Source organism: Puma concolor, chromosome B3 (assembly GCF_028749965.1).
Source record: "Puma concolor isolate L17-30 chromosome B3, mPumCon1.1.hap2, whole genome shotgun sequence".
Taxonomy (NCBI): domain Eukaryota; kingdom Metazoa; phylum Chordata; class Mammalia; order Carnivora; family Felidae; genus Puma; species Puma concolor.
The window spans coordinates 107,567,158-107,580,003 of record NC_141672.1 but is presented as its reverse complement, the minus strand read 5'-3'; the positions used below and the strand labels follow the sequence as shown (position 1 = coordinate 107,580,003).

General features: G+C 51.5%; 2 protein-coding genes across 7 annotated transcripts in view; one reads left to right on the top strand and one right to left on the bottom strand.

The window, feature by feature from the left end:
* Positions 1 to 12,846, bottom strand: part of APH1B (aph-1B gamma-secretase subunit) — a 140,373-nt gene that overhangs the window by 25,208 nt on the left and 102,319 nt on the right. The gene's annotated exons all lie outside the window — the stretch shown is intronic.
* The window catches only part of CA12 (carbonic anhydrase 12), a 51,550-nt gene continuing 43,295 nt past the window's right edge, over positions 4,592 to 12,846 (top strand). For all 6 annotated transcript variants that reach the window (XM_086710874.1, XM_086710873.1, XM_086710872.1 and 3 more), the window contains exons 1-2: positions 4,592 to 4,805; positions 9,880 to 9,900. In XM_086710874.1, the coding sequence (XP_086567000.1) occupies positions 4,724 to 4,805; positions 9,880 to 9,900 (103 nt within the window). In that variant the 5' untranslated portion in view covers positions 4,592 to 4,723. The remainder of the gene's footprint in view (positions 4,806 to 9,879; positions 9,901 to 12,846) is intronic.

Here is a 12,846-nt window from a genome sequence, read left to right as displayed (position 1 = left end):
TTGCACCAGGATCAAGGGGTCTGTGCAAGTCTTGGCCCAGAGGTCTCCTCAGCTATTACCCAGTCAAAGGAAAACCTGTGGCTTTTTCCTTCCTTCTTCCTTTCCTTTCCTCCCTCCCCTTCCTTCCTCCCTTCCTCCTTTCCTTCCTTCCTTTTCCTTCCTTTTCCTTCCTTGTCCTTCCTTTTCCTTCCTTCCTCCCTCCCTCCCTTCCTTCCTCCCTCCCTTCCTTCCTCCCTTCCTTCCTTCCTTTCCCTCTGCCTTCCTCCATACTCCCTTTCCTTGGTTCATTATATAACAAGTCCATTAATATAACAAGTAACTAGGCAGTCGGGCTCATATTCTCATTTGCTGGAGAGACGTGTCATATCAAAGCTCTGTGGTCTCAGGTTCCTCGTATCACATTTTGGCAGATGTGCTATGCGTTGATCAGAGTGCAGGGGCTCTCAGTAACCCCATGGGGGTCAGGGAGGACACAGCCACGGCCCATGCTGGGCATTCTGGCACATTGTGCCCCTAATCCACAAATAAATGATCAAAGCATCTAAAAAATGAAAGAATCCTCATCCTACAAGGATATAAAGTATCCCCATCTAAGGTATTTGTTAGGGGAGCCGTGAAAAGAGCCTGCCTGGGTCTTGGAGACAGAGAGTCGTCTGGTTGAGGATTCAGTTTCTGCCACCCAACAGCCTCGTTCAAGGAAAGGAGTTAACCTTGCCAAGCCTCAGATTCCTTATCTGTGAAATGGCAATCCTAACACTATCCCCACAAGCTGTTGTAAGAATAAAGTGCCATGCACGGTGCCAAACAGTGGGTACTCACTAAATGTTAGTCCTCCGCCCACTAGTCCTTTCGTTAGCCCCATAAACAAGTCATTCCCAACTGAGTGACACTGTTTGTTTGTTTGTTTGTTTGTTTGTTTGTTTGTTTGTTTTTAAGTAGGCTTCACGCTCAGCCTGGGGCCCAGCACAGGCCTTGAACTCAAGGACCCTGAGATCAAGACCTGACCTGAGATCAAGAGTCAGATGCCTAACCGACTGAGCCACCTGGGCAACCCTGAGTGACACTATGTGAAAAGTTAGTTCATACCTTAGGAAATAAAATTCTTTTTTTCTCCTTAAAAAAATTTTTTTTAATGTTTACTTATTTAGAGAGAGAGAGAGAGAGAGAGAGTCAAAGTACAAATGGGGGAAGGGCAGAGAGAGAGGGAGACACAGAATCCAAAGCAGGCTCCAGGCTCTGAGCTGTCAGCACAGAGTCCGACGCGGGGCTTGAACTCACAAACTGTGAGATCGTGACCTGAGCCGAAGTCAGACGCTTCACCGACTGAGCCACCCAGGTGCCCCAGGAAATCAAACTCTTTATACTGGAATGCTTATAGCTACACATTAGCTTATGTATGGACAAACGATGCCAGCTCTGGGAAAGAAGAGATTGGCATTAGCAGTGTGCTTCAGAGGTTTTATGAAGTCACAGAATCTAATTCTTACATGGATGATGTCTTCCCTCATTGCCCCAGGCAGAGTGGTTCCCGTCTGGTTATACATCAACCTTCCATCACACTTATTCCAATCTGATATAGTTGTTTATGGGGTTGTTTTACGTTTCCACACTCTCCAAGAGCAAGGAGAACACCTAGCACAGCGCCTGGCACACAGAGGGTGAATGAATGAACAGAAAAGTTTCCACTCACCCTCATTCCAGCCATATATCATTTCTGTTAGTCACCCAGGGACCAGGATTACAACCTGCACTATACAGAGGAGGAAACTGAAGTTTTAAGAGGTTGTACCACTGTCAAGGCCATTCGGTAAGTAGTGATGGGGCAGGCACTTCAGCCCAGACCCCCCGACACCAAATCTCGAGCTCCTTTGCCCCACACTTCTCTGCCCTTTGACTCAGCAGCCTCGCCCTCTCATCAATTCAGATGGCGACATTATACAGGAGCTCCTCACCCTGGAGCCTTCTGCCTGGGCATGTTGTTTGGTGGCCAGCTGCCACCTTTTGTGTGCCACAGGTCCGTTTTCCACCTTAACCCATTGAGTAATGGATTATTTATTGGCGGATGACAGCCCCATCTGATGATGGCAAAGCGAGCCCGTGCATGTCCAGTTACGCAGGCTTCAGGGAGCCTCCGACAGGGAAGGCTCCCAGAGTTGGGAACGTAAGCTGGTTAGGTTTGTGCTGTTTGTTGGGGAGCGAGGGGGTGCTTGATGTTCAGCTTTAATACTTTAGAAATTTGGTCACTCCATCCATTCCTGCTTGCTTTTCCCCCTTTCTGATCCCCTAAACTTAAAAAAAAAAATCACTCAAAGCAGGGCAATTGGGTCTTAGTTGATATTCTCAATTCTCTTTGGATTGCTATCCATTCTTTACTAATTAACCACATCTCTGTTCTAGACACGCAGTGAACATCCCAGCCCTCTCCTTTCTCTCCACCAAACCCACTTCACAATCTTGCCTTACTCTTCTATTAAATCCCCCCTCTTTTCTAAACCCGTCCACCTCGATCTCGGAGGATCCTTGGAGAAGACTTAGAGATGCATGTTCAAGGAGAAATTGAACTTAATGTTTAGCCAGACATAATGGGAAAACACCTGAACTGAGAGTAACGAAATGTGTGTGCATGGCCCAGGGTACCTTTAAGTCGTTGTGAGACGTGGGGTGAATGATTTCATCTGCACAGGTTCAGTGTGTGCATCTCTGAACCTGCAACAGCTCTTCCCTATCTCTTGTGTCCTTCAAGTACATTTAATCTTCTAAAGCCCTTGATGACAAATCGGAGGCAGGAATGTCTTAAGAACTGTAAGTGAACTGTTCACTCGCTGCTCTGGAGCTTAGTCAAGGCTCTTTATCAAGATTTGGAGGCAGAAAAGGTCATCCTTAAGCCTGCTGTGGTCTGGAAGTGCCGGTAACAAGATTGTCTTTGTAGCTACTTCCTTAAAAAGACTTCAGGGCTCTTGATTAATGCAAACAGTAGCTGAGCTGCTGGGGATAGAACAGTAGCACCCCTTCTAATGTGGGTGGCATGTGCTTGCTGGTGACTGTCGGCACAGACGCTCCTCTTTCCCTCCAAAACCTGCATGGACAAGTGGTTTCACTGGTCACTGAGGCCAGCCTGAGAGTCCGCATAGGCTTGAGAGTCAGCACAGACCGGAGAGATGGGAGGCTGGTCAGGCTGCTGTGGCCAAGAGAAGAGGGCAGGATGGGCCAAGTCACAAAAGCAGGGGTCGTGTACCAGGGCCGGTGGGTGCCCTTCAGCAGACCATGTGGTCTGTACAGCGTCTATAGGCAGCTGGAGCCAAGAGAACAGGCAAGGTCGCAGAGCAGGAAGGAAATTGAGCCCAGCACGGGGAGCAGTGCAGACATGGAGACGGCCCGGGGAAGCCTAAAGAACAAACGACAAGGATGTGGGAACGGCAAGTGGCAGTAACAGCAGGAGGAAGATGTACCGAGGCAGCAGGTTAGTAAGACTTTTGACTTAACAAATGAACATGGACTAAATACAAAGGGGAATCAGAACCACGTGTACGTGACTAGATGTATGTATACACGTACTTAAAAGAATACAGGGGTGCCTGCGTGGCTCAGTCAGTGAAGCACGGGACTCTTGATTTCAGTTCAGGTCATGATCTCCAGTCATGAGACTGAGCCCCATGTCCAGCTAGCGCTGGGCATGAAGCCTGCTGAAGCTTCTCTCTCTCTCCTCCCTCTGCCCCTCTCCTGCTTGAGCTTTCTCTCTCTCTCTCTCTCAAAAAAAAAAAAAAAAAGGAAAGAAAAGAAAAGAATACAGATATGTGAGAAAAATGGGCAGAAATGAGCAACAGGTGATGATAATATGCATTGGAAGCAGAACTCAGACATTGATGCATGATGCAAAATGCCTAGTACAGTGCCTGACACATAGAAGGTACTCAATAAATAATCGAAGTCTTTTTCTACCCCACAGAAGGGACACCCCGCCCCCCAGCTTCGTAGAGAACGGATTGGTACTACGAACACGAATATGAGCCTTGTCTACTTAACACGTTACTAGGGAAAGTCTAATTGCTTCCTAAAGCTGTTCACTGCCTCCCCTATTTACCTATTCTTAATTAATTAATTTCTTTGTGTGCAAATTCAAAAGCAAGGCTGCACTGCACAACCTGCGGAAATTCTGAATTGGAGTGCAGCCCCTTTGCTGTCCTTTCCAGTCTCTGATGTGTGCCCGGTCCAGGCAGGCACGCAACTGGGCGTCCCGAAGGAGGCACTTGTCTTTATGGCATTATACTCAAGGCGCTTCTCACTTAAGGGCAGCCACAGATCAAGGCGGTGACCAGTGGAGCCAGTCCCCAGCCGCACCCGTCCTGGCGGGGCCGAGGCAGGCGGCTCTCGACCCACACCTGCCCGCTGCTCCCAACGAGCCCTGGATTCGCGGGTCAGCGCTGCCCCGCGGAGAGCGGCTCGAGTCAGGCTACAACTCACCTCGCAGCCCCGGGCACCAGACCTCCCGTAGGCAGGGCGTTCTCCCATCCCCCCCCCCCCCCCCCCGCACGATGACATCATGTGTTTGGGGCTGAGTCGCTCCTTAAAAGCAGCCCGCGGGGAGCCCGGAGCCCGAAGCCCGAAGAGCAGACGTGCTCGCAAGGCGGCGGGGCTTCGCGCACGCGGTTCCCAGCGCGGAGAGCCCGGGAGGGGACGGAGCGGGAGCCCAGGCTGCGCCCCCGCCGCGCCCCGACAGCCAGCGATGCCCCGCAGCCTGCACGCCGCCGCCGTCCTCCTGCTCCTGTGCTTAAACGAACAGCCAGCCGCCTCGGCCCCGCTCCACGGTAAAGCGCCTGCCTCTTCTTTCCTCCCGGTCCAGGAGCTCAGCTACACCTGGACGGAGGGTTTCCTGCGGGGCTCTCTCTCTCTCTCATGCTAAAGCAAAATCATTCCGGGGAGCCGGGAAGGTCACGCATACTTTCAAACGCGTGTTTTTTTAGACAATCTAGAAAATGCGTTTTGGGAAATTCGTTTTCTTCTGGGAGGCACGACCTGTTGCGGTTGAGGGAAGCACGTCGTCTTCGGATTGAAAGATGTTTTGTGTGTTCTTTGAGCTCCCGCCAGCTCGGCAGGGGCGGCTTGGGAACTTGCTGAAGGGAGGAGGAAGGGAACCGGGATTTAAGGTACTGTGCCTCGGTGCACGTGTAGATGGCAGAGAAGTGAGTGTGGCCTTCTGGGCTGCGTGGTTACCGGGAGGGGTTTGCCGCGCCCCAGTTGCAGAACCTTCCACAGTGGAGGATGCTTTTCTTTGGAGGAGAGACTCTCTACCATGACGTTTTACCTCCAAGTCTAAGGGATGATGCATCCCATCCTTAATCACTGTTTTTCTCCAGAAGGGCTCCACTATCCTGAACGGAAGTGTGTGTGCACTCAGGAGAGCATACACACCTCATTTCTGAGTGTAATTAGGGCCCTTAACCCCGAAGGGCTGGAGGCTGAGGGTGCCCAATGGGATGACAGGAGATGGGGAGGACCTGAACTGCAGGCTCAGGTCAAGGCAGTGAGTTTGGGTGAGCAGCCAAGGTCAAGGTTAGTTCATCCTTAGGAACAAACAGCAGGACTCCAACCTGTCCCCTGCCTCTCCAGTTGCCGGGTGAGCACTTTTCTTGAGGGTAGATGGTGACATTTGTGGAAACTTCTGGGTGGACTAACTGATGGTGGCTCCTGCCCTTGACAGAGTCTGTCCCAAGTTGTAGGGGCATCTGTAAGTGTCTGGTTCCTGGACCGAGATTAGGGTGAAACATTTGTAGGAGGCCTGAAAGTGACTATGATGGCTGGAAATGGATCCTCCCCTACTAGCCAGTGGTCGTGGGACATTGGACCTCCTCTGTAGTGTGCAAGCTCCAACCCTCCTCCTCTCCTGGAGGTCACTGTACCCGTGGGGCAGGGCAGGAGGAAGGTCTAGGGAGCTGACCTGTTGCAGCTTTGGCATTACTCTTAATTCAACTCAAATCCGCTGGCTGGCAAGATAGGCTTGATATTATTTCCCCTATCTGGCCCAGGAGAAATAGAAGGTGGGTGGGAGAAAGGGGTTATTTAAAAGTGGAAATTAATTTTTACAGTTGCAGACTTTGACATGTATTCCTCTCTCAAGAAAGCTGCACCAAGACCTGAAGTTTTGCTAGAAATCTCCCTTGTAGTTCCAAGCTGCTCAAGACGGGAGAGAACCAGTCATTTATTGGCTCGCCTTCCAGAAAGCCTGTTACTCCCCTCACTCTGGGGCAGCTCCTCCTCCCTGCTGTCTCTTCCCCTGTCTCCCTGCCCTCCCTCTTCCTTTCCTTTCCCTCCTCCTTTGCCTTGCTTCCCTCCCCATTCTCCAAGTTGGGGCGGGGGAAGCTTGCAGTAAAAAAATTCACTTTCACCCCACACTGAGTAGCCGGCCTGCCTACCCCCCAGAGTTGAAGAACACGGGTTTTATTCTGCTATTCCTCATGCAGGTTTCTTGGCTGTTTAACTGTCGTGGGGGACAAGGTCAAAGCAAACGTCACTGAGATGTAGAGTGTCAGTATTAACCCAAGGTTGGGAATGGAGGGGGGTGAAGCTAGGTAAAGAGGTCGGAGTGTGGTCTGCCCTCCCCCTGGAGCACTTAAACTTCCAGCATTTGGCACTGGTGAATGTCTGAAAAAAATGACTTGAGTCGGGAAGGAGGGAATGTAATAAAGTGAGGTCAAGTGTCTTCTGGAGAAAACCTTGGAATTTTTAGTTGCTGTGGGGGACCATTTCAATGAATTCTGCAGAGCCTGCTCTGTCTGAACCTGGTATGGAGAGCTAGACAGTCTCTGGCCTCCCCGACAACAGTTACTCAGAGAAGGTTCTAACACCCAGGACAGGGAGCAGGCGGGCCCTGAACCCTTGGCCTGGATCCTTATCCACACTACTTCCTCAGTGAGCCCTCAGGGCATTCTCCCTGCCCAGTACAGAGTAGGCCTGCAGGTTCTAACAGGCACTGAGCTGAGCCTCCAACATCTAACAGAAAAGATCACCTTTCCAGGAAGGGGAAAATTTTCCTTCTGGAAGAGCCTGCTCCCTCAGGAAGCCTCTGAAATGTGGCTGAAGGAGCCTTGGCCTGGCCTGCCTCCTGTGTATGGTCAGGTGAGTCTGTTAAGACTCCTGCCTTAGGGGCGCCTGGGTGGCGCAGTCGGTTAAGCGTCCGACTTCAGCCAGGTCACGACCTCGCGGTCCGTGAGTTCGAGCCCCGCGTCAGGCTCTGGGCTGATGGCTCAGAGCCTGGAGCCTGTTTCCGATTCTGTGTCTCCCTCTCTCTCTGCCCCTCCCCCATTCATGCTCTGTCTCTCTCTGTCCCAAAAAATAAATAAACATTGAAAAAAAAAATTAAAAAAAAAAAAAAAAAAAGACTCCTGCCTCTAGGGGTACCTCGGTGGCTAAGTTGGTTAAGCGTCCAACTTCAACTCAGGTCATAATCTCGTGGTTCGTGAGTTTGAGGCCCGAGTCAGGCTCTGTGCTGACAGCTCGGAGCCTGGAGCCTGCTTCGGATTCTGTGTCTTCCTCTCTCTCGGCACCCCCACCCCCTCCCCCCCACCCCCAGCTAGTACTCTGTCTCTCTCTCTCTCAAAAAAAATAAACATTAAAAAAAAAAAAAAAAAAGACTCCTGCCCCTAAAGCTAGAGGCGAGGAACCAGGAGGTGCTACTTGCAGATAAAGCAAACATACACACACACACACACACACACTCTGGATGCCGCTGCTTTTTAAAGACCGAGTCCTTGGTCCTGCGAGGCTTTACGGTCCCAGATGTCCACTCTATACCACTGGTCCCTGAGCTTTCCAAAGTATCACACAGATGCCTCATCAGAAGAAGAGCTACAACAGTAGGGAAAACCCCAGCGTGGCCGGCTTTGGGGAGGACAGCGGAAGGTGCGGAAGACTGAGGCTATGATTTGATTTGGGGCAGGTGCAATTCAACTTGTGGACAAGGCAGGACTGCTCACGGGCAGCAGCTGTGTTTCTGGTGGTCTCCAGGCTCACCGCAGTGGCCCGTCTCTCCGGGTTAGTGGCGAGGATAAACTCCCCGATGACTTGTGAGCTTCTAGATCCTGAGCTTCCAAGTGCGCTGCCCAGCCTAAGTGGCAGTCTGATTTCTTCTGTCTCTGAAATCCATGATTGCATTTTAATAATGAACCCCTCAGGCAAAACCGCTGAAGGAGAATATTCAGCAAAGAGGGTTGAGGTCTTCTGTAGCTTGGTTCCACGGCAATGCCTCCTTTGTTCCTTTGCAGTGTTGTTTCAGTAAAAGGTCCAGCGGTACACTTTGGGGTAGTGTACAAGTTCGGTTTCCCCATGGTTCTGAATGTCTTCATCTAACTGCTAATTCAGGGAAGGTTAATCTTGGGACTGTTAACTCCTATGGGGTCCAGAGCAGGTTTTAGAGGGTCTGTGGACCTCTGGAAATTACCTGTATGTGAAATCTTGTGTGTCCAAGCCTACAGGCATTTTTTGGGGAAGAGGTCCTTAGGTACTCATCAGATAGTCTAAGAGATCTGAACACCCCCTTCTTTCCCACACTACAGATTGAGAAGGAGACTCAATGATTTCCAAAGTTTTTTTTAAGTTTATTTATTTTGAGAGAGGGGGAAGGGAGAGAATGAACAAGAGAGGGACAGAGAGAGGGGGAGACAAAGCATCCAAAGCAGGCTCCGTGCCGACAGCAGAGAGCCTGATGCGGGACTCGAACTCACAAACTGTGAAGTCGTGCCCTGAGCCGAGCTCAAGAGTCGGACATTTAACCAAATGTGCCACCCAAGCGCACCCTCCCTTTTTTAAAAAACTCTTTTAGCTTTTCAAAATCACCATTGGCTTGAGTAGAAAATGCCCACTTGTGCTAAGTGAGCAGATTGCTGGTCAGTTAAAGCTTTACTGCAAATCAATTCCCAGGAGAAAAAGGAGACGTGAGAACTTCTTCCGACTGTACCCCGTGGGCCCAGAATGATGGAGGCCTCCAGAGAAGCCAGGAGAGGCACTTAGGATTTAGAGAGTCCCTCTCCCTGGCGGTGTCCCCTGAGACACCCTGAGTCTCGATTCAGGGTCTCTGTGTCCTTCTGGAGGTGACGAGGGAGGTGTCAGGCGGGGTACTAAAAGTGCCGCCCAGCAGCCTCTTTTCCCAAACTGTGTTTTGACGTGGGAACAGAGGACTTCTACCTGTGAAGGGCGTGGAGCGGGAGGGGGTAGGCGGCTTCCATTATATTCCCGGCAGAACTTCTCCACGTTCTTACCGCCCCTGGCCTTCTAACGCAGGTGAGGGTGGCAGCTTCCTCCACGAAGAACATGCCTTTTGAGATGACTTTTCTCCTCTTTATGCACGGAGGTGAACTGCTCTCCAGGGTATGCTGTTCAGTGGGAAGGAGCAAGATGCAGACCCCCGTTTCCAGTATGCGGACGTTTGTGTGCAAAGGGGGAGAAAGAATGTGATTACATGTGTGTGCGTAGTCAGACCGTGAAAATGTTCTCATCAACTATAAAACTGGCTGTCTCTAATGGAAGCAGGGAGAGCGGGTGGGAGGAGGAACTTTCACTGGTACCTTTCGGGAGCTTTTGGGTTTTGAGCCTTGTGAATTTTATTACGTATTCCGAAAAATAAAATTTGGCTTAAGATCTGGGAGGCTTCTAATCAAGAAGCCCCCTCCCTGATCCTGGAGCCCCAGCCCGAACCCATGGCCTTGTGCCTCCCTCTGGAGCACGGTGACTCTGGGAACCGGTTGTTCTGACACCGACTCCAATGACGTTTTACGCCTGGGTGTCCACCTCCTTTGTGACCGCACCCATTTCAAAATAAAATCTGTAGTTTTCTCTAGCTTGCTCAAGTTCAGTTGCACTTACTTTGCCTTGTTTTGTTCTTTGCAGGATCCAAGTGGAGCTATTTTGGTAAGTAGAGATCTTGCATACTTTTTTATTTTTGAGGAGATGGCTGTATTTAATGAGAAAGCCAGAAACTCCACGATCTGTGGAGGTGACGGTGGGGGTTGAGAAGAGCAACTCTGCTATCATTAAAAGGGGGTACCCAGGCTTCTGTAAAGGACGGTTCCACCCAGGTTCCACGCAGCACTTTCTCCAAGCCCAGGAGCCTGCTCTGTGCACGTAAACTGTGAATCCCAGCGTTAAGGTTTCCAGCTTCCTGCAAGGATTTCTACCAAACCTCCCAGGTGAATGTGCCCGGGTTACCTCCAGACTGCAAGGGCCTTGGCTAGGAGAGAGACCTTCTCCTCTGGAGGACATTTATTCTCCAAAAAACAAAGAACAAAGGGCTCCTTTCTGGAAGTTTGGCTCAGGCCCCAGGAGTTAAGCTGTCAGTGTGCCTAGGATTAACTTCTTGTTGCCATGTTTGTAAACAAGCATAGTTCAGGGGTAGTGACAGTCCTTCGTGAAGAGGGATGCCTGCCTCGTGCATGAGGAGAGAGAGGGACATCGAGTAAGCAATGGGGTTTCTGTGGGATTGGCTCAAGAATGACATTAGCCACTTCTGGCGGGCCTGCAAGGTTAGCAGCCTGAAATCAGCCCAGCTGCTGTGTCGCAATGAACTGGAAATTTGGTCGTCAGCTGGGGTGGGAATGGAGGCCAAGTAGCAGGTCCACTGACAAGCACAGGAATGTTAATAATGTCTTGTTAGGGACGGTCACAAGCAATGGGGAAGATGGACTGTTATAGTGAGGAGGCTGGGACTGCCTCACTGGCACAGGAGGAGTGGTGACAGGCAGAGGAGTTGATCTCGACAGCGTAAGCAGAATCCAAAAAAGGTCTGCCTTAGATTTGCAAAAGCTAGCCTCTGGATGTTTGTTAACCCAGGAGGCACAGCAAAGTCACTGAGCTAATTAACCAATGATCCTACAGGTCAAGGTCCCCTTGGTCCTAGCACTGCATGGCTCCATCATTACTAACATCCCTTATGTATCTGCTGTGTGCAAGGCACACTGCGGAGTGCGTGGGTGATCAGAAGGGTGGGCTGTGGTCTGTACCTGGAAATACTTTAAGCTCACAGTTCAAAGCTAAATAGATAATGACAGGTAATAAATGGCTCGGTGCTCTGATGGTTCAGAGGAGGATAGAGAGGGTTAGGGCTGGATGGTCAAGGAAGGCTTCCTGGAGGAGAAGGGCTTTCACCTGGGCCGTGGAGGATGGAGAGGATTCAGTGTGGTGGTGGATTCAGAGAAGTGGTGTTGGCCAAGATGATGATGGGATCACATGAGTGGAGGCAAGAAATAAGGTGGTATTTGAGGGGCAACAAGTACAGAAAGAGTTGGGGCATCTGTGGCTCAGTTGGTTAAGCATCTGACTGGATTTCGGCTCAGGTCATGAGCTCATGGTTCAGGGGATCCAGGCCCCGCCCACCCTGGGCTCTGCACTGACAGTAAGGAGCCTGCTTGGGATTCTCTGTCTCCCTCTGTCTCTCTGCCTCTTGCGCGCACACACACACACACACTCTCTCTCTCTCTCTCTCTCTCTCTCTCAAAATAAATAAACAAATATTTAAAAAAAAAGAGTTATAGGGGAGTGATTAACTCTAAGTTTGGAAAGATAGGTTGGATTGAACAGGGGAGACAGGCAGGGGCAGGGCGAAGCTTTCCCACTTTTTCCATAGATGGAGGGGCAGGGCCGGGAGTAGTCTGTGTTTTAGGGAGAGTCATGTGGTGGTAGGGGCTGAAGAGGGAAGGAAAGGGCAGGGCAAGGGACGTGACAAAGGAAGAACCCACAGAGTCTGGGCCCCAGGGCTCCTCGGGAGGGTCAGTGTGGGGTGGGGGGGGGCGTCAGGAGTGGTGCAGAAGCGTTTCTTCCTGACCACGGGCTCTGGCCGGCACCTCTGTAGCAGCCCCCTGCTGAGGAAGCAGAGGGCAGAGTCTAATGGTGCGTGACATTCGTGGGGTGAGCACAAAGACAGATCTGGCTTCCTGTTAGTGACATGAGTACACGTGATGTGGAGTCAGCCCTCAGTGGGGGCCAGTGAAGGAGGACGAATGAAGGATGGCTAGGGACAGGTCCAGGCTGGCAGCGGGCACCTGTGCTCAGCGTCACCTGGCGAAACAGAGGGCCTGGCACAGGCGCTCGGGGGAAATGGTTTCCAAACAGTGAGGGCTGCCCTGAATGAGGCGAGTCCAACCAAATGCCACGTGCTAGTTTTCCCAGGCTGCAGACCTCAGCTACTCTGCACGTAAATGCGGGTGAGTCATCCTGAACCAGGGACCTCCCAAGGCCTGGAACACAGGGTAGGACTTCTAGAAGCACATGGAAAGAGAGCTCTTCCCCCCTCCCCCTCCACAAAGTCACCAGGCTGAGCTCCTGGACGGCCCGCCTGGAGACAGGAGAACCCTCTGATAGGCAAGATGGCCCCCCCGCCCCCGGTCCTGTGCACCCCTCTGGGGTGGCTGGGGCAGCAGCTGGGTGCGTCAGCGGGGTTTGGAGCTGCCGAGCAGGCCCTCCCCACCGCTCGTCAGTCCCAGATCAATCCTGCTGAGCCCGGGAAGCTCCGCCGACTCTGGACTGGAGGGCACTTCCAGTCAGGTTGTCCTGTGAGCGGGAGATAAACGCCAGCCCGCTCAAGTCACTGTCTGCTGACGGAGGTCAGGGTAGCCGGGGCCCTCATGGGGTGGAGGTGACTGGAAGGAGGCACCAGGAGGGTGCTGGTCACGGTTAGTTCCTTGGTGTGGGTGCTGTGCTCAGAGGGGGGAGAATTCATCAAGCTGTTCACGGATGCTCCATGCACTGTTCTGTACGTGTGTTATATTCAATAAAAGAGTCAACCAATTCCAGCTGGCTGGAAGAGTCATCCTTACCCTGGAAGTTTTTTTTTTACTTCTCCCCCCACAAAAACGCCCCCCA